General features: G+C 37.0%; 3 protein-coding genes across 5 annotated transcripts in view; 1 reads left to right on the plus strand and 2 right to left on the minus strand.

The window, feature by feature from the left end:
• Window positions 1–22,014, minus strand: part of LLPH (LLP homolog, long-term synaptic facilitation factor) — a 648,032-nt gene that overhangs the window by 70,313 nt on the left and 555,705 nt on the right. The window lies entirely within an intron of this gene.
• Window positions 1–22,014, minus strand: part of TMBIM4 (transmembrane BAX inhibitor motif containing 4) — a 529,849-nt gene that overhangs the window by 57,611 nt on the left and 450,224 nt on the right. The gene's annotated exons all lie outside the window — the stretch shown is intronic.
• Window positions 1–22,014, plus strand: part of IRAK3 (interleukin 1 receptor associated kinase 3) — a 58,866-nt gene that overhangs the window by 9,980 nt on the left and 26,872 nt on the right. The window contains exons 2-6 of one of the 3 annotated variants that reach the window (XM_050748320.1): window positions 3,923–4,105; window positions 9,498–9,562; window positions 10,190–10,244; window positions 11,482–11,633; window positions 17,389–17,453. In XM_050748320.1, coding sequence (XP_050604277.1) covers window positions 3,923–4,105; window positions 9,498–9,562; window positions 10,190–10,244; window positions 11,482–11,633; window positions 17,389–17,453 — 520 coding nt within the window. The remainder of the gene's footprint in view (window positions 1–3,922; window positions 4,106–9,497; window positions 9,563–10,189; window positions 10,245–11,481; window positions 11,634–17,388; window positions 17,454–22,014) is intronic. The other 2 variants (XM_050748321.1, XM_050748322.1) reach the window with 2 other exon arrangements.

The raw sequence follows: 22,014 nt of genomic DNA on the forward strand, positions 1-22,014 counted from the left end.
ACCTCATCAGAAAGAAATACATTAAAATAACATTACAACATTTGGCTAATATTTTTGCTTTTTAAGGCTTCCTTTTAAAAATGATAAGCTATCTAAAACATATATTGGCATGTGGATAGTCTTTGCCTCTTTGTGAAACGTCATCTCTTCAAGGAGATGAGGAATGAATATATTCTTCCCAGAACTTGAAATATGGAGGAAGGGCAAAGACATTCTAACTCAATTATGTCAGACATTTTATTCTAGCTATTTTTCTTTCCTTACAGCCTAAACATGCATTCAAATAGAATGTCTCAACTTTATCTTCCCTTGTTTAATATGTAATTTGCAAAGGCTGCCACTCTGTTTAACTCTGTTCTGGTACAGGTTGTAACAGAGTAACAAAATTCAAGATATGACCTTGTGTATATCAGTCAGGATAGGCCAAGTTATGCTGCAGTAACAAGCAGCACCAAAATCTCAGTGGTTTAACATAGCAGAGGTTTACTTTTTGCTCCCAGGAAGAGCTCTGAGAGTCCAGCAAACTCTCCTCCATGTGGTGGCTCAGCATTTCAGGCTGCTTTGGTCTTGAGGCAGCCCCCTGTCAACACGTGGTGAATTGTACCGTGGTTCTTCAGTGTTTCTGGCTGGAAGAGACATAAAGGCGTGCCTAATCTGAAAGGGCAGGGAAATGGAATCCTCTATGATGGGATAGAGGGTTGGAAGTTATTAGCGGCACTAGTAATGTCTACCATGTCAATTTTTAGCTCATAAAAAGAGGGCCAGTAATGGTTTCATATTGTGGAAACTTTCAACTTTCAGGATTTACTCATCGCCTCAGTGGGAGCATAAAGTTGAGGTAAATTGAATATTCCAGCAAAGGCTTGTAGAACCAAAAATTGGGCAGGGGGGGAATGCGATATAAAGGCAGAAGATATCTGCCTTTCTGCTGGCTTGATTTCAAATATAACTGGTGTAGCAACTCCCTAAGAAATGAATGACCTTTGGACTCTAAAACAGACTTTTGTGTGTGTGTGTGTGTGTGTGTGTGTGTGTGTGTAAATGGAGTCTCACTCTGTTGCCTAGGCTGGAGTGCAATGGTCTCAGCTCAGCTCACTGCAACCTCCACCTCCTGGATTCAAGTGATTCTCCCACCTCACCCTCCTGTGTAGCTGGGACTACAGGTGCACACCATCACACCTGGCTAATTTTTGTATTTTTTTAGTCAAGATGGGGTTTCACCATGTTGGCCAGGCTGGTCTCAAACTCCTGACCTCAAGTGATCCTCCTGCCTCAGCCTCCCAAAGTGCTGGAATTACAGGTGTGAGCCACCACGCCTGGTCCCAAAACAGACTTTTAACAGAAGAAAGTTTCACAAGACTTATCATTCTTCTGATATCTGAACAACCATTGCCTTTTAAAAGCACATCTGCCTTTGAAGTATCTCCTTGGTGGAAAGGGGAGTCCTGTCTCCTATGAGATCACATTGGTTCCTGCTGGAGGGCAGCTTCCACATATTGGTATGTGGCAGGATGAAAGGGTGCTGAGCTCCTAAAGCCAGTTATGGTGGCATGTCAGGGGTCCCCCATGACCACCCTCAGATAACAGTAGGATTTGATCCACAGACTTGCATCCAGGATCCTAAATTTTTTAGCTTCTCTGGAAGGTAAAGTTATGAAAGGATGCTGCCATCACCACCAATAACCCAAAAACACTGTTAATTTTAGTGCTCAATATTCCAGGTTGTAAATATTATCATAGGAACGAGACCACCTTTTCTGTCATTTGCTTTCTTTCTCTCCACTTTGCCTCAAAGTACACTTTAAAATTTGGAAGTTGTGCAGAAAGGCAACATAAATTTTCACTTGAAGAAACCTGTTAAATCAGGGCACCACAAAAACTCATATGCTTTCTGCACAGTTTTAAGATGTTTATGCCAAACTTTAATTGAATTATTTAAAGCCTAGTATCCTAGTAAAACATTTCCCTGATTTTACCCAGATACTAGCTTTTAAAATTGCTCAAAAGTGTTCAAGGGGAAGACAGGGGGAACAAAACACCATTTCTCAAACCTTCAACAATTGAATCTAACTGTATTACAAATGAATAATAACCACACTGAAGGGGTGAGGAAGAAAAGAATTAATCTAAGTAAGTTTGGAACACAACATCTTAACTGGATGTGCTTATGCTAAGGACAGAAAGAATTATGTATTCTGATTTTGCTAATGTGTTTCTCACAAGGTTATAGGTTGGCAATTCTGAAAGTACTTTATGTGCATTGTAGAATTAAACAAACAAGTAAATATATTATCAATAATATTATTGTTCAAGAATAAAGTTACAAATGAGGAAGGACTGAAATATACCCTGTGATGCTGGATTAAAATCCGAAGCATCAGAATAAATTCTTGGTATTTAATATATGCGCATACAGGTAGAGGAATAGAGATCCACAGATGAGTGTTCATACCTATATTTCCTTGCTCTGTGTTCTTAGAGGGCCTAGAAGCAATGGAACCTTGGCCACAATGAACAATTCTAGCACCGGGATTGAGCTTCTATACACCATTGTCCAATAAAGAGACCAGAGATCATTAGACAAATAATTGCAGTCCAGGAAAGGGGGAAATACAAAATAAGCCTGGATCATCTTGTAGAGCCATAAAATAAGGAGATACTCACAAAAAGATAGGACTTGTCAAAAGAACATAGGAGGCCTGCTGTGGTAGTTCATACATGTAATCCCAGCACTTTGGAAGGCCAAGGCGGGCAGATTGCTTGAGCTTGATCCTAGGAGTTTGAGACCACCTGGGGCAATGTGTCAAAACCCCATCTCTACCAAAAAGGAAAAAACAACCCACCCAAATACAAAAATTTGCTGGGCATGGTGGTGCGGTGCACACCTGAAGTTGCAGCTACTTGAGAGGTTGAGGTGGGAGGATGGCTTGAGCCTGGGAGATGGAGGCTGCAGTGAGCTGAGATTGCCCCACTGCACTCCAACCTGGGTGACAGAGTGAGATCTTGTCTCAAAAATAATAATAATAATAATAAAATTTTAAAAACCAGAAAAAAAAGAACACAAGAGTCAACCTACATGGACAAAGCTAGAATAATTTTAGCAACAAAATTATTAATGATAGTACTGGATTTTAACCCGTGGGATAAAATAAATATCCATGAGCCCATAGATATAAATAAACAACTGGATAAATAAATAAATAAACATAGGAGAAAGGACAGCTGTTTCTTACCAAAGAGTTCATGAAGGAAAAAGGGAAAATAGAAAAATCACCATTAAGCGAATACTGTAGTAATAATTGTGATAAATAAGATCCACTGGTGGATGCAAAATATTAGTGGCCCAAATCTGAGGAGAAGCAGAGTATTTTCATAATCTCAAAGTATCTCCCCCTAAATATTTATTAATTACAAAGGGAAAGATAATTTTATAGTAGAGAAACTCTGCAGACACTCCCTTCACTAAGTGATCAGAATAAACATTATTATTGATAAGACATCACTATCTTAAACCTCTTGATATGATGCACTGAGAAGGACAATATCATTTCACTGTCCTGAAAGACAGGAAAGATTGAGGGACCATCATAGATTGGAGGAGATTAAGGAGAAGGAACAATTAAACATAATATGGAAAACTGGATAGGATCTTAGAACAGATAATGGGCATTAGTGGAAAAGCTAGTGAAATTAGAATAAGGTTTGCAGTTATCACTGATTCTGATCTTTGTATTGTGGTTAGTAAGATGTCAACATTAGCAGAAGGCAGGTGAGTATATGCCAAATTAGTTCAAAATAAAAGTTATAAATAAGAGGAAAGTTAAAGTTATAAATAAGAGGAAATAAACATAAGGTACACAAAAACAAGTATTTCAATGAAAGTACAGTAAACAATTCTTTGTTTATATTGCAATTTCCACAGCAGAGAGACTTTCAAGCAGCTGGCTGGATGTTCGTCATATTGAAAAGTATGTAGACCAAGGTAAAAGTGGAACAAGAGAATTACTTTGGTCCTGGGCACAGAAAAACAAGACCATCGGTGACCTTTTACAGGTCCTCCAGGAGATGGGGCATCGTCGAGCTATTCATTTAATTACAAACCATGGTAAATGCTGATTCTTATAATGTGGCTCTTAATCTGTAATAGGAACTGTAGTTTGTAAATTCGAATATTGCATTTTATCCAAGACATTGACTCATGCTGTGTGTCAGTGTTTCCTTACCTGTGGCTTTTATCTGGAAGGGACTTTCCAGCTTCACATTTTCTTGTGACACTTTCTTCCCTTATCACCTAACTTATACAACATATTTCTTTCTACCACTTTATAGTTTTGTTTTGTTTTTTTAATTTACTTTTACTTACAAACTACACTTTTTAAAATGTTTCATTTTTCGCAGTTAATAGAATGATCTTGCTATCAAAAACTCCGAAACTCTTTGAGTCATAAACGTAATTGGAATCATAGTATTTGAGAAACAGATCATGCTATTCTTTGTTTTACTATATATTACAAGTTGAAAACATAATTGTATTTTCCCCCTATATTTAGTATTTTATATTGCACCTACCTCCAGAATAATCTTGGGATGTTTCTTTTATCTTCACTGCTATTTTTACGCCACAGCGTTTAACCCTGCCTTACTTGTTACTACCCATTCCACAGTAGCCTAATTCTTCCCTTTGTTTATCTTCTCTATTTCTGATGCTGTGTCATGCCTTATATTTAGAACAACCTGATCAATAAAGCTCGTGAAGTTTTCTCCATGTATTCTTTGTCAGTGAAATAATCTAACGTTACCTGTTCTGTTTGTTCCACTCAGATGTATTCATTTCAACAATAATGATCTTGGGGCTTATGTTATAGACCCAAGGCTCTTAGATTGGAAACTCTTTTGAATCAACATCTTTGTTCTTTGGCTCTTTTCATAGATCACATTTTTAGTTTTGTGTATTTGCACACATGTTCTTTGGTAATATATTTAGTGCACATGAGCCCTTCCACACACACACACAAGGAATCCTGAGAGGTTTGTACAAGAAAACTGTAGCTTCACATTGACTTTTATCTTGATCTTTCCTATTAATGGGGTATTAGTTCCTAATAGACTTCCACCATGGTATTATTCATATAACTTGGCCAATTCCCTTTGTCTTTTGCACATTGTTTCTTCACTTAGTTTAGTGCAGCAGAATATTTCACTGTCAAGTTGACTGAGCAAGTGAAATTCAGTGAGTCCCTGGGAACTGTAAATGCAATGCCTTTTCCATTATCTGAGCCTTTCTCAGCCACTGAAACCACCCACATGGCTTGCTGTTCATAATACAAACTTATGCCACTTTTATAGGACACCCAGGTATGTTTTATACGGCAGCGTTCAGTGTTCTGGAATAAATTTTAGAGTATATTTTCACTCTCTATGTTGTTTATTTATGCAACAGAGAATAAGTTGGACTGTAAGTAGACAAAAATTCCACATTCTTGGTTGACTCTTAGTCTGTTGCACATACAACATTTATTTTTCTTTTTTGGATGTGAGATTAGCTGATTGGTAAAAAGACTTTACTACCCTAGTACAAAGAGATAGGCAAATCTGAAGTGAAGAGGAGGATAGCACCTTACTTCTTTACTAAAGAAAACAGCATTATTTAATTGTAATTGATTGAGTTGGTGTTTCAAATTAAGTAACAATTTTGAAAAAGTTAATTATGTAGTTGTTATAAGTGAGATGTGATGATTTGTTGGAAGCATAAGTGTATCTTGCTCAACAGGGGTTTCCTATCATGGCTACTCACTAAATTAGGAGTTGGAGCTCCTAACTGAAGATGGATAAAACGATTTAGTCTTTCTGTGTTGCTACCATGGACAGATTTATCAGTTATCTAAATAGTCAGCTATTGCCCACCTTTCCTTGCAATTTTCTTCTGTTTTGTGGAACTGATTTTATTTTAGAGGAATTTGGGCCTTTTATATTCCAACTTCCAGGCATCACTTTGTAGATTTGGATTTTCCCAGTCTTATAAAAATGGGCCTTTGATTTCCTCCCAGGTACTGTGCCTACAATTCAAGTTGCTGCTGCTCGGTGGTTTCTTCACATCAGTAAAGCATTCTGTCAGATCTCAGGACATACCAAAATTGCTCAAGAAACTAGAATCTCTATTTTTTGTTATTATATTTCTGACATGCATGTCCTTATATATCACTTTTTGCATTTATATTTCAATGATCAGCAGTTGTTTTCCAGTTTTGACACAAAATTCACAGCTTTCTACTGGCTTCTTAAGAGAGCCATTTTCAATTTTCCATTTTATATGCCAATGAAGTATTATCTCTCTTTTCACAAACAGCAAAAGAATAATGACTTTTAGTGCCCCTACAGCCCCCAGATTTCACATTTTTTTTCTACACAAATTCAGTATGTTTGTTATTTTTTCTTCTTGCCTAGTTGCCCTGGCTAGAACCTTTAGCATGTTGAGTAGAAGCGGCAAGACCGGACATCCTTACCTTGTTCCTGATCTTAAGGGGAAAACATTCAGTCTTTCACGGTTAGTGATGATAACTGTCAGTTTTTTATAGATGGCCCTTACCATATTGAGGACATTTTCTTCTGTTGGTAGGGCTTTTATCATGATAGGGTGTTGGATTTTGTCAGCTGCTTTTTTGTCATCTATTGAAATGAACATGTGTTTTTTGTCCTTCATTCTGCTAATGTGGTGTATTACATTGATTGATTTTCAGACATTAAACAAATATTGGATTCCTGGGATACATCCCATTTGGTCATTGTATCTAATCCTTACATGCTTCTGGATTCAGTTTGCCAGTATTTTGTTGAGGATTTTTGCATCTATGTTTGTAATAGGTATTGGTCTGTTGTTTTCTTGTAATGTCTTTATTTGGCATTGGTATCAGAATAATACTGATCTCATAGAATTATTTGAGAATTGTTCTATCCTTTTCTATTCTGGAAGAATTTGTGAAGGACTGGTGTTAATCTTCTTTAAATGTTTGGTAGAATTCACCTGCGAAGCTATCTAAGCCTCGGCTTTTCTTTGTGGGAAGTTTTAAAGTACCAGCTCAAACTCTTGTTATGAGTCCATGTATATTGTTTATTTTTACTTGAGTTAGTTTCAATAGTTGTGTCTTCCTAGAAATCTGTCCATGTGATCTAAGTTATCTAATTTTTGGCATATCATTGTTCATAATATTCCTTTATAATTCTATTTATTTCTGTGAGGTCAGTGTTGACGTCCCCTCTTTTTTTTCTTGATTTTAGTAATTTGAGTGTCTTTCTTGGTCAGTTAAGCTAAAAGATTGTCAATTTTATTGATCTTTTCGAAGAAATGATTTTGGTTCTATTGATTTTTCTTTTTAAAAAATCCTCTATTTTGGCCAGGCGAGGTAGCTCCCGCCTGTAATCCTAGCACTTTGGGAGGCTGAGGCAGGCAGATTGCCTGAGCTGAGGAGTTCGAGACCAGCTTGGGCAAAACAATGAAACCCCGTCTCTACTAAAATATAAAAAAATTAGCCGGCATGGCAGCGTGCACCTGTAGTCCCAGCTATTCAGGAGGCTGAGGCAGGAGAATTGCTTGAACCCGGGAGGTGGAGATTGCAGTGAGCCAAGATCGCGCCACTTCACTCCTCACTCCAGCCTGGTTGACAGAGTGAGACTCCATCTCAAACAAACAAACAAACAAACAAATCATCTGTTTCATGTATTTCTAATCTAAAGTATTTCCTTTCTTTTGCTTGCTTCAGTTTAGGTTGTGCTTCTTTTTCTAGTTCCTTAATGTGAAAGTTTAGTTTACTGATTTGATGCATTTCTTCTTTTTTTAAGGTAGGCACTTGCAGCTATAAATTTCCCTCTAAGCATGGCTTTTGCTGCATCTCATAACTTTTGATATGTTGTGTTTTCATTTTCATTTATCTCAAGGTATTTTCTAATTTCTGTCATGACTTCTTTTGTAACTCATTGGTTATTTACGATTTTGTTGTTTAATTTCCAGATACTTGTGAATTTCCCAAATTTCCTTCTGCTGCTGATTTCTGCTTGCATTTCAATGTGATCAGAAAATAGACTTTGTATGATTTTAATCCTTACACATGTATTTGAAGTTCATTTAATTGCCTAAGGTCAGGTCTGTTCTGGAAAATGTTCAATGTACACTTGAGAAATATGTGTATATTTTGGTTTTGGATGGAATGTTCTATAGATGTCTCTTAAGTCTGGTTTATAGTGTTATCAAGGAAATTTGTTATTAATTGGTTATGCTTTCTTGCTAGTTTTCTAAGCAAAATAATTTAAGAAACACTAGAAGATAATCTAGAAAGAAGAAAGCTAGAATATAAAATGAAAGTTTTCTAGTCTGAGACAAGATGTTAGAAATGACAGCAAAATATGGCAGGGTTTTAATCTGTTGTAGGAAGCTACATAAATTACCTCAGTCCAGACAGCACTCTACCAAAGAGAAGTTATAGTCGACATTTGGGGTGGTAAGTATTTGTGATTGATACACACACACACACACGCACACACGCACACGCCACTTCCAATACTTTATGGCACAAGATGATATAAAAAAAATAAACGAACCCAGGAAGATATAATATCATAATTGTAACATTTAAAAATATATGTGCAAAAATGCTGATGACACAGCTGGGCACTGTGGCTCATGCCTGTAATCCCAGCTACTCAGGATGCTGAGGCAGGAGAATCACTTGAACCCAGGAGGCGGAGGTTGCAGTGAGCCAAGATTGTACCACTGCACTCCAGCCTGGGTGACAGAGCAAGACTCTGTCTCAAAAAAAAAGGCCCGGTGTGGTGGTTGGCTCATACCTGTAATCCCAGCATTTTGGGAGGTCGAGGCAGGTGGATCTCTTGAGGCCAGGAGTTCGAGACTAGCCTGGCCAACATGGTGAAGCCCCATCTCTATTAAAAATACAAAAAAAAAATTAGCCAGGCATGCTGACGGGTGCCTGTAATCCCGGCTATTTGGGAGGCTGAGGCAGAAGAATCGCTTGAACCTAGGAGGCAGAGATTGCAATGAGCCGAGATCATGCCACTGCCCACCAGCCTGGGCAAGAGTGAGACTCCATCTCAAAAAAACAAAAACAAAAACAAAACCTGATAACAATTTTTTAAAAAAATTTTCTTCTGTGTACTTTAATATTTTTAATGTCTAACAATAATTTATCTTATTACTTATTTATTATTTAATTATTTAAATTATTTAAAGTTATATTAATAATAGATTAAGGCAGCTACTTATGTTTTAAGTGAACAAAAGTATGTTTGTATAACATTTGTTAATTAGAAAACTGTTTCACAACTTCACAAATAATACTTCCACAAATTTATTGTAAGTGTTCGATGGGAATGAAACTTTAGAAATCAACAATGACTAGCAAGACATTTATTTTCAGAGTCTCAGAAAGAAAAAAATCATTAGGGACATAGAATTGTTTTGTATCTACCTTCCCGTATTTCTCTTTCAGGAGCAGTCTTGAGTCCTTCAGAGAAGAGTTATCAGGAAGGTGGATTTCCAAACATATTACTCAAGGTAGAGTATGTGTGCATGGAAAATGAGCCTTGAACTTTGTTGTATGTATAATTGAGCAGAAGGAATGAAATTAGCAGGCAGAAAAATGCTGGATTTGCCAGCACTTTTAAAAAATCAGAAATGCTCTGGTTCTCTCATTATTCTCTATTTAGTTGAGGATTCAGGAAAGTAGAGATTTATAAATATTTGAGAAATTAAGAGCTTTCTCTTCTCAGTGATCTGTCAGAGATGAGACTGAGAACTACTAAGGATGCTGTGATTTATATATTTGTCTTAACTCAGCTTTTAATTTTCCTTTTTTAGTTGGTGCTTTGCATATCACTGTTAGTTTTTATTACAGCAAACTAGCAGTGATCATTTTTATAGCATTAGAAGTAATTTAAAATTGACTTTAACTGACTGTGGCATTGAAACTTGAGTTTTTACCGTTGGTATGAAAGCCTTAAATATGGCAATGAATGCTATTAAATAAAGTGAAATAACTTTGATTTCTGCTAACTTTATTTTAAATTAGGTTGCACTCTGTTGCACTGCAGAGTCCCCAGGGAGCTTTAGATTTCTGTTGAAGTTCTGTTCTTTCTAGACTTATGAAATGGAATTACTTTAGTATGTATTTTCTTCTCTTAGGAAACAGCCAGTGTCACAGTGGATAATGTTCTTATTCCTGAACATAATGGAAAAGGTAAGAAAAAACAACTTTTTCCAACAATTTTTTTAAAATCATACTTTCATTTAAGTGAATTAAGAAGGAGAAATACCCAATAAACACAATAACCATATAAATTCAGATTCAGTATAAAATGTCATAGATACTAAAATAATTTCAATTTGATTGACACTTATAGTTCTAATAGATGACACATTATTATGTTAAGGCTCCATTGGCAAATGAAGAATGCAATTGTGGTCTCTTCACACAGGGGTATGTTTTCGTTTTTTGTTAGTAAAATTTGCTATGTTTGTGTGTCATGGGAAAACATTTTTAAAATTATGTTGAGATTATATAGTTTTAGAAATGCTCACAGCAATTACAGAAATCTTTCAAGATGATTGTAGAGCAATGCTGAAGGTCAGTATGAAAATCTGGTTATTTTCCATATCAACTTTCCTAGTTCATTAGTAGGAAGAATAATTTAGTTCCGCCTGGAGTCATTCTGATAAATTTTAAAGACTATTTAAGGCTGTGTTGACTAGTCTTTGCCACTAGATCTGATACTTCTTTCATTGAAAAAAGAATTAGAAAAGTTAGATAAGGCTTTGGTTCTTTAGCAATAAGGTCTAAATCAAACATTAAGTGTCTTCAGAGAGGATTTTGTATTAGCTATGGAAATATAGCCAAAATTGGGTTCTGAAGGACATAGCCAAACTTTTCCTTTTCAATTTGTATTTGATTACTCTTTGCATGTTTTCTCCCAATCTCCACTTTGGGTGAGTTTTTAAAAGGCTGAATCATCTTTCTAATTTACTCTGAGGAAGTAAATTAGGCAGTTAGAGGGTTTGGCACATGAAAAGTGTTTCTATCAGTCATGCTTGGAGAATATTGCTTACTCATGTCAATATTTCCACTTCCATAATTTTTTAGTAGTTTTAGGTTCACAGTGGGTCAACAGCAACACATTGGCCTAATGACCAGGAAATTGAATCTTGGAAGAATTTCTTCCGCTAAGCTCTTTGGCTGATCTCTTTTGAGAGGAGGTAAAATCACAATGCTGCTGTTCTAACCCTTTGCTCTGTGGAATGGTGGGAACTAGATCCAAGTCAATGTGCAGAGAGCACATGATGGGCTTTGGCTTTGGTTCCTGGACCTTTCTCTACTGACCTTCCACTGGACTCTGAATTGTTTCTAATATAGAAGTTTTGGTTATAATGGTGATGTTCATTCTTAGATAACTTATCTTCCCCCTACTTTCCTTCCTAAGGAATACTGCCTAAATCTTCAATCAGCTTTCAAAACATCATAGAAGGAACTAGAAATTTCCACAAAGACTTCCTAATTGGAGAAGGAGAGATTTTTGAGGTATACAGAGTGGAGATTCAAAACCTAACATATGCTGTCAAATTATTTAAACAGGTATGGAAAGAATTATTGTCACAGGACATCAATTCCATTTATTTGCTCATCTTTCATATTTAAAAAAGTCATTTTTCATCGATGGTGAAAGGGGTATTTGAACATAAAATTTTATAAGTGGAAATAAGAGATATGATTTCAGGTGCCTGAAGAAATAAAGACCTGTCTTGCAAGAATGTGGAAGTTAAATGCTTTCCATCCCCAGATGTATAGCATGAAAGACTTTTCCGGGCTGGGCGTGGTGGTTCACGCCTGTAACCCCAGCACTTTGGGAGCCCAAGGTGGGTGGATCACTTGAGGTCAGGAGTTTGAGACCAGCCTGATCAACAGGGTGAAACCCCATCTCTACTAAAAACACACAACTTAGCTGGACATGGTTGTATGCTCCTGTAGTCCCAGCTACTCGGGAGGCTGAGGCAGGAGAATTCCTTGAGCCCAAAAAGAAGAGGCTGCAGTGAGCCAAGATCACGCCACTGCGCTCCTGCCTGAGTGATAAAATGAGACACCACCTCAAAAAAAAAAAAAAAGGAATTCTGAAAAGTGTCCTGGGACTTTACTAAAGAGGATCAGATTGTGCTAGCCTGCCACGATTTTCCTGAATTTTTTGGATGAGCTGGGTCCTCTCCAGGCAGCTTCACAGGCTAAGCCACAGTTTGGCATTTGGTACTGCTTTATAAGTTGTCTTCTATCACAACTCAGAAGGGTGGAAGGAGGAGGCTTTCAAGTAGGAGCAACAAACCAACATAACAGGATAGGAGGTCAGAAGACAATTGAGTGACTGCAGCCAGTGAAGCAGAAAGAGAATTCCAGGATCAAGCTCAGGAGTCAGTCAGAGACAGGTCCACACACAAACACAGAAGAGCTGCTCTTCATTTTCTTCATAGTTGGTCAACAATAAGTAAACATTTACTAAACTCTTATATGGACTGGGTGCTGAGCTTGTAGAGATGAATAAGGCATAGTTCTGTCCTCAAGGAGCTCACAGTCTCTCTGGGGAAATAGCCAGGTAAACAAAACATTAAACTGTTGTGAAAGAAGTACTTTAGCAGAGAATTGTACAAAAGATCACAGGAACACATAAAAGATAGCAACTCTTGCTGCCATAAAAAAAAAAAAAAATGAGTTCATGTCCTTTGCAGGGACACAGATGAAGCTGGAAACCATCATCCTTAGCAAACTAACACAAGAACAGAAAACCAAACGCTGCATGTTCTCACTTATAAGTGGGAGTTGAACAATAAGAACACATGAACACAGAGGGGAGAGGAACATCACACACCCGGGGGGTTGGGGAAAATGGGAGAAAGAGCATTAGGACAGATACCTAATGCATGCAGGGCTTAAAACTGAGATGATGGGTTGATGGGTGCAGCAAACCACCATGGCACATGTATACGTATGTCACAAACCTGCATGTTCAGCACATGTATCCAGAACTTAAAGTAAAATTAAAAAAGAAAAAAAAAAAGGAGAAGAGGTTTAATGGACTCATAGTTTCACATGGCTGGGGAGGCCTCAGTATCATGGCAGAAGGTGAAAGTCATGTCTTACGATGGCAGACAAGAGAGAACTTGTGCAGGGAAGCTCCTGTTTTAAAAACCATCAGATCTCGTGAGACTTATTCACTGTCACGAGAACAGCACTGGGAAGGCCCACCCCCATGATTCATTTAACTCCCACTGAGCCCCTCCCACAACATGTGAGAATTGTGGGAGCTACAATTCAAGATGAATTTGGGTGGGGACACAGCAAAACCATATCAGAAGTCTATCTGAAAAAGTTACATACCATATGATTCCAAATATATGACACTTTGGAAAAGTAAGAACAATTGAGACAGTACAAAAATGATTTCTGGGTGTTTGGTAAGGGGTAGATGAATAGGCAGAGCACAGATGATTTTTAGGGCAGTGAAACTGATACTATACTCTGATTTTAGGGCAGTGAAACTGATACTATACTCTGATACTATAATGGTGGATACATATTATCATGTATTTGTCAAAACCCATAGAATATACCACACTAAGAGTGAACCCTAGTGTAAACTATGGTGATAATATGTCAACATAGGTTCATTAATTTTAACAAATGTACCTCACTGGTGTGAGATGTTAATAATTGGGAAGCTGTGTGCGTGTGTGTAGGAACGCCTTACTTTCCTCTCAATTTTTTCTAAATCTAAATCTGCTCTAAAAAATAAAGTCTACTAATTAAAAAAAAAAAAAAAAAGATAGCAACAACTCTTTCTACCCAGAGAGGGGATGTATCTGGCACCCAGAAGAGTATCTGGCCAAAGTAACCACTCAATAAACAGTTCTCAAAAACAAATGGAAAAACCTTCCAGCTAGATTTTGAAGGATGAGTAGAATTTTGGCAGGCAGTGAAGGAGGGGAAGTACATTCTGAGTGGAACAAATAGCAGTTGCAGAGGCCTGGAGACGTATGTATGAAAACGTAGGTCTTACTCATGAATTCATTCAGCGCAGTGGACTGGCCGTAGGGAAGATAATGAGAAGAGGATGCTGGAAAGATATTAAGTCTGTGGGGTCTGTGTCCCCACCCAAATTCATCTTGAATTGTAGCTCCCACAATTCCCACATATTGTGGGAGGGGCTCAGTGGGAGGTAATTGAATCTTGGGGGTGGGTCTTTCCAGTGCTGTTCTTGTGACAGTGAATAAGTCTCACAAGATCTGATTTTTAAGTAGGAGAGTGAAAGACTTAGATTTGTGTTGTTAAAATATGACTTTGTTTCTAGGTTAGATAGTAGATTGGAAGTTGTCAGAAGAATTGGGGGAAAGATGGCAAGAGCTAGACTGGAGGCAGGCCGGGCATGGTGACTCACGCCTGTAATCCCAGCACTTTGGGAGGCTGAGGTGGGTAGATCACTTGAGGTCAGGAGTTCGAGACCAGACTGGCCAACATGGTGAAACCCTGTCTCTACCAAGAAATAAAAAAAAAAAAAAAAAAAAAAAATAGCTGGGTGTGGTGGTGCCTGCCTGTAGTTCCAGCTACTTGGAAGGCTGAGGTAAGAGGATTGCTTGAACGCAGAAGACGGAGGTTGCAGTGAGCCGAGATCACACCACTGCATTTCAGTCTGGGCAACAGAATAAGACTTTGTCAAAAAGAAAACAAAACAAAAAACAAAACAAAACCCACAGACTGGAGGCAGAAAGACCTGGTGGAGGGATATTTCAGATGTGCAAACCAAGAAATGGACAGGGTGTAAACCAGTGTTCCCAACCCTGACTATATATTAGAAATATCTAGGGAGCTTTTTTTAAAAATGAGCCTTTAAAAAAATGGGCTTTTAAGAAAATGAGCCTTTAAAAAATGAGCTTTTAAAAAAATGGTAGGCACCAGTGTTTTTTAAAAGATCCCAAGGTGGTTCACATGTGTTGCCACTGTTGAGAGCTAATGCTGTTAGTCTGGGCAAAGTCAGTGAGGATGCAGAGGAGAAAGTATGTCTAAGAGATGAGGTGAAGTGGACCACATCTGATTATCTGTTATAGGACTGGGGAAGTGGGAAGAAGGAGGGTTCCACAGTGATTCCTAGTTTGCAACGTGCATTACAGAACCTTTTAAAAAATTATTTCCCTAATTTCTCCATTTCTCCAAATTGCAGTTAGTACTACTTAATTGTACATAGACATCTCAGAATTCCTGAGAAGATGCTAAAGAAACAACCAACTGGCACAACCATTCAACAAATAGAATGTGGTCGCTCTAGAGGTGGCCAAGCTAAAGCCTGTTTCTTAGTGCCAATGTGTCCCTGGCCCCAATTCATACACTCTCTTATAGTTGAGCCTCAGGACCCTATCCCCAAAGGGTCTGTCCAGTCTACTTTCCTGTTCTTTCTGCAGCTGCCACCAAATCACACTCCCTTTTGGGAGTTTTCTTTCCATGAGTCTGAATGGGACATCATTGCCTCTAGAACCCCTTCCCTTTCTTTCTTAAAGACAGGTGTTATTTCCTGGATTGTCTCTGACCCCTCCAGTGTGGTTCGGGTGACACTCCTATGTTTAGCAACAGCATCAAAGCATTACATTATTCACCCACCTCTCTCAAAGGACTAGGCAGTTTTCTTTGAAGAGCTCTTATTTGTCTTTGTATCTTAGTGCCTTATTACAGGGCCTGGCCCGTAGCAGTTGCTCAGTAAATGTTTGCTGGATAAATTGAATGAAGCATACATACCTTTTCCAAGAATTTAGCTGCTAGTTGTTAGGAGTAAAAATACCTGAGATTACCAAGGTGTATACAAAGTCTTACTGTCTCTACATACATTTTAACTTTCTCTTAAGGTGGTACGTGGAAGTATGGCCAGACTTCACCCTTCTGCTTTTATCTCTGCCCCCTATTTTAATCCAACACACGCACGCGCGCGCACACACACACACACACACACACACACACACTTATCAGGAAAAAATAAGAACATTTAATGAAGCCTTAGCCACAGAACTTTGTTAAAGAAATGCAGTTTTGTAACATTGTTTATTACCAATTACTTTTCTTAGAGGGACTGAGGTGGGAAATTGTGCTAGGTGTGTTAGATCTGTGCTTCTCTAACTTTAATTACCTGGGAATCATCTTACAATGCAGATTCTGATTCAGCAGATCTGACAGGAGCCCTGGATTTGCCATTTCTCAGCAGCTCCTAGTGAAGCTGAGGTTTTTTTGGTCATAGACCACATTTCAAGCAACAGGGTGTTAGAGTGCTACATTAGCATAAACAAAAAAACCAACTTCTTCATTTTCAAACTAGAAAACTATGACCTTAGGGAGGTTGAGTGACTGACAAAGAGTCACAAATAGCAAGTGTTAGAGATAGGCGGAAAATCCAACCCATCTGGCTCCCAGGACAATGGTCTCGTAAAATGTAAATTCTGATAAAATGGTCCTTGAAAATGATTTTTTAGTCTGATTTATTGTTTCTGACTTCCTAGTTCAACTTGGAAAATAGTTTCCAAAATTCCTGTTGAATTTCTCTCCCTTTATTCCTGAAGGCAGAGCTCCAAAACTCCACCTTCTCTAGCAATTTGCAAATGATAGAACGTTACAACTGGTGAGACCTAGGAGCAGACTTAATTTAACTCTTTTTTTGGTAGAAGTTGGAAACCTGAGATCCAGAGACATGCAATGACCTAAGATGTATGAAGCATCAAGAACAGTGCCAGGGACAGAGTAGGTGCTCAGTACATTATTAAACTCATTAAAATATTCATGTGTCAGCCTCTGTGCTATCTTCTAAAGCTTCTTGGAAGTAAAGAGTTATATTTTTATTTGCTTGGTAAGCCCATCTTTTCAAAATGCAAAGGTAAACTTAAACTGACATATCCAAATAACCCAAGTCATAAATACCAAATTAGTGAAATTTTGCAGCAGAATGGAAATAACACAAACTGGATTCTTTGTAAGATCAAGTGGGGGAGGTTCTAGCTGTCATGGGATTGTCTTTGAATACATAGAATGTTTTTGAATTTATGTAAATGTGTACAAAATATGATGAAAGAGTTTATCAAGGCAATACATTGCATGAAAAACTTTTCATTTAAGAACACTCATTCCAGATCTCTTTTGGGGCTAATGGATTTTTGAAAATCTGGTAAAAGCTAAAGATTATTTCCCCAGAAAAGTGTTCATATGCATTTACACCAAAAAGTTCATCTAATTTAAGGAGACTATAGACCCTGGGTTAAGAATCCTAGAAACAAATTCTTTTCTTAATTTTGTTCTTGTCTTTCTGTATATGTAGGAGAAAAAAATGCAATGTAAGAAGCATTGGAAGAGTTTTTTATCTGAGCTTGAAGTCTTACTACTGTGAGTATGTTTTCTCTGGAATTTCCTCCTCTTTGTGCCTGGGTTTCATCTCTGTTCATTTTTTATTTTACAGCACAGAGCTTGGCGTGATATGTAATACATTTGATTTGGATGTTAGAACTTTGGATAAATTTTGACATGTGCTTTAGTATATTCCTTAAAGTACATTTTAAAATAGATCATTTACATAATTCCCTTGAACATGTTTTAACAGGAAACTGTCACAAGGAAGTGGGTTAAATCATATGTGACTAACATGGCTGAATAGTAACTCTTAGAACATTAGGTCTATATTTCACCATTTCCTCTCTTCCTTAGAGACATTCCAGTCTATAAGCTGTTTCATCAGTATAACTCTATTCAGGAAGAGAGTTTTAGACAAAGAAATCAAGCGATTTTGATGTACATATTATTTTTCGGGAATTCACTCCTGAGTCTGAGAGTCCTTGGAGACAAATTGAAATGACTTCATTTTCATATATATATTCATATCTGCAGCTGTGCAGCCCTCCTCACTGAAAGCCTCTAACCCTGTAGAGTTCACTTGTCACTCTTTACAAATAGGAAACTTTCTTTTCGATATTTTTTTAACCAAGATGTGAAGTCGGGAGGCAGAGAGGAAGGTGAAGAGAGAAGGCATTATACTGAATCCATTTTCTTTTAGACTGAAGACCAGAAATCAGAATAGTAGAGGCTAATCATCAAAGCTTACATATCACTTAGTCAATAAAAAATGAAATCCAAAATTGTAATAGTAAAAAGTTTTTACATGTGATTGTTTTATTTATTTGCTTATGAAAGTAAGGTTCAAACATTGCAAAATTTCAAAAGTGCAAAAGGATAGACCAAGAAAAGATTTTCTCCCACCATTATCATCCAGTCACCCAGCTGATCTTTCCAAGGCAACAGTATTACCAGTTCCTTGTATATCTTTCCAGAGATATTTTGTGTGTAGGCAAATATGTATTTTGTTTTCTTATTTTTCTCCTTTAACACAAGCGGTGACATGAACACATTGTTCACATTGCTTATTTTCATATTCTATTATATTCTGTACTGTAGTTTACGTAACCATTCCCCTGTTGATGGTTTCTTAGATTTGTTCTAATATTTTATTATAGGAAAATAATGCTGCAACAAGAAAACCTTGTATTTATGTTATTTCATACTTATTTGAGTATATCTGTAAAATAAATTCTCATCAAATGGTGGTATTAAATGGTTATGTGCATTTTATCATAACAAATTGTCCTCCAATATAAGTTATAACAATTTACTTTCAAAGAAGTCATATATGAGTGCCTGGTTTTCCATTGTTGCCAACCTGGTATTTATTCTTACCTCTTAATTTTTGCCAATCTGTTAGGTGAAAATAGTTTATCAGTGTAGCTTTTGAAAAAATATTTATTGACAAATAAAAATTGTATATATTAATGTGTACAGTGTGATGATTTTATATACAGTATGTACACACTGTCTAATGATTACCACAATCAAATTAATTAATACATCTATCACCACCCATGCTGTACTTTAGATCCCCAGAATGTATTCATTGTACAATGGAAAGGTTGTCTGCTTTGACCAACATCTCTCTATTTTTCCCAACCCCCAGCCCTTGGTAACTATTTTTCTGCTCTGTGCTTCTCTATGTTTGACTTTTTTAGCTTCCACATGTAAGTGAGATCATGCAGTATTTGTCTTCTGTGTCTGGCTTATTTCACTTAGCATAATGTCTTCCAGGTTCATCTATGTTGTTGAAAATGGCAGGATTTTCTTCTTTTTATGGCTGAATAATATTCCATTTTTGTGTGTGTGTATGTGTGTTGTGTGTTTCACACTTTCTTTATTGTTTATCCATTCATCTGTCAATGGACATTTAAGTTGTGTCTATGTCTTGGTTACTGTAAATAATGCTGCATTAAACATGAGAGCACAGATATCTCTTTGAGATACTGATTTTATTTCTTTTACATACATACCATGATATGGTTTGGCTCTGTGTCACCACCCAAATCTCATCGTGAATATTCTCCCATAATTCCCATGTGTTGTGGGAGGGACCTAGTGGGAGATAATTGAGTCAGGGGGGCAGTTTCTCCCATACTGTTTTTGTGATAGTGAATAAGTCTCACAAGACCTGATGGTCTTAAAAAGGGGAGTTTCCCTGCACATGCTCTGTTCTTTTGTCTGCCGCCGTGTGAGATGTGCTTTTTACCTTCCACCATGATTGTGGGGCATCCTCAACCATATGGAACTGTAAGCCCATTCAGCCTCTTTCTTTTGTAAATTGCCAGGTCTCGGGTATGTCTTTATCAGCAGCATGAAAACGGACTAATACATACGCAGAAGTGAGATTGTTGGATCTCATGGCAGTTGTATTTTTAGTTTTTTAAGGAACCTCCATTATGGCTGTACCACTTTATATTCCAACCAACAGCATACAAGGACTTCTTTTTCTCCATACCCTCAGCAACTCTTGTATCTTTTTCTCCATACCCTTGGCAACTTTTTGATAATAGCCATCCTAACAAGTGTGAGGTGATATCTCATTGTGGTTTTGATTTGCATTTTTCTGATGATTAGTGATGTTGAGCATCTTTTCATATACCTGTTAGTCATTGGTATGTCTTCTTTGAAAAACCATCTCTTTGGGTCATTTACCCATTTTTATCAGGTTATTTGTTTTTTTGCTATTGAGTTGTATGAATTCCTCACTATTTTGTATCTTAACACCTTATTAGATATATGGTTTGCAAATATTTGCTGCCATTCCATAGGTTTCCTTTTCATTTTGTTGATTGTTTCCTTTGCTGTGCAGAAGTTTTTTAGTTTGATATAGTTCTACTTGCTTATTTTTGCTTTTGTCACCTACGCTTTTGGTGTCATAGCCAAAAAATCATTGCCAAGACCAATCTTAAGGAAAATTTTCTCTATGTTTTCTTCCAGATTTGTATGGTTTCAGATCTTACATTTAAATATTTAATCCATTTTGAGATAATTTTTGTATATGGTGTATAAGACAAAGTTCTAGTTTTATTATTTTGTATGTGGGTATTCAGTTTTCCCAACACCATTTATTGAAGATAATTTTCTTGTTCTGTTGTATATACTTGGTGCCCTTTTCAAAGATTAGTTGATGATGTATATGTAGGTTTATTTCTGTTTTGTTTTTTTTTAAATTCTATTCCATTGGTCAATGAGTCTGTTTTTATGCCAGTGCTATATTGTTTTTATTACTATAGCTCTGTAATATAGTTTAAAATCAGGAAGTGAATGCCTCTGGCTTTGTTCTTCTTTCTTAAACTCACTTATACTGTTTGGGGTCTTTTGTGGTTCTATATAAATTTTAGCATTCTTCTATTTTTTGAAAAATGTCATTGGAATTTTGATAGAAATTGCATTGAATGTGTAGCTTACTTTTATGGACATTTTAACAATATTAATTATTTCAATTCATGTATGTAATGCATCTTTCCATTTATTTGTGTCTTCTTCAGTTTCTTTCATCAGTGTCTTATAGTTGTTAATGCACAGAATTTTCACCTCCTTGGTTAAATTTATTCCTAAGAGTTTTATTCTTTTTAATGCTGTTGTAAATAGGATCAATTTCTTTAATTTCCTTTTCAGATTGTTCATTGTTAGCATATACACACATAGTTAGTTTTTATACATTGATTTTGTATTCTGCAACTTTTCTGAATTTGTTTATTAGTTTTAACAGTTTTTTTGGTGGAGTCTTTTGGGTTTTCATCATGTCATCTGCAGACAGAGCCCATTAACTTCCACCTTTCCAATTAGGATGCCTTTTATTTCTTTTTCTTACCTAATTGCTCTGGCTAGGACTTCCAGCTTTATGTTGAATAGAAATGGAAAGTATGAGCACCCTTATCTTTTTCCTGAACTTAGAGGAAAAGCATTCAGCTTTTCACTGTTAGGTATGATGTTAACTGTGGGTTTGTCATATATGGCATTTATTATGTTGAGATACATTCCTTCTACACCTAATTTGTTGAGAGGTTCCATCATGAAAGGATGTTGAATTTTATCAAATGCCTTTGCATTTGTTGAGATGGTTTTGTGATTTTTGCAGTGTGTTAATATGGTGTATAATTTATAGATCTGCACATGTTAAACCATTCTTGCTTCTCGGGGATAAGTCCTGTTTGACTATGGTATTTCATCCTATTAATGTTCTGTTGAAGACTGGGAACAATGGTTCACACCTGTAATCTCAGCACTTTGGGAGGCCAGGGAAGGTGGGTCACCTGAGGTCAGGAGTTCAAGACTAGCCTGGCCAACATGATGAAACCCCATCTGTACTAAAAATATAAAAATTAGCCAGGTGTAGTGGCGCACGCTTGCAATCCCAGCTACACAGGAGGCTGAGGCACAAGATTCGCTTGAACCTGGGAGGCAGAGGTTGCAGTGAGCTGAGATCATGCCACTACACTCTAGCCTGGGCAACAAAGCAAGACTCGATATCCAAAAACAAACAAACAAACAAACAAACAAACAAACAATGTTCTGTTGAATTTAGCTTGCTAGTATTTTGTTGAAG

This window comes from Macaca thibetana, chromosome 11 (genome assembly GCF_024542745.1).
Source record: "Macaca thibetana thibetana isolate TM-01 chromosome 11, ASM2454274v1, whole genome shotgun sequence".
Taxonomy (NCBI): domain Eukaryota; kingdom Metazoa; phylum Chordata; class Mammalia; order Primates; family Cercopithecidae; genus Macaca; species Macaca thibetana.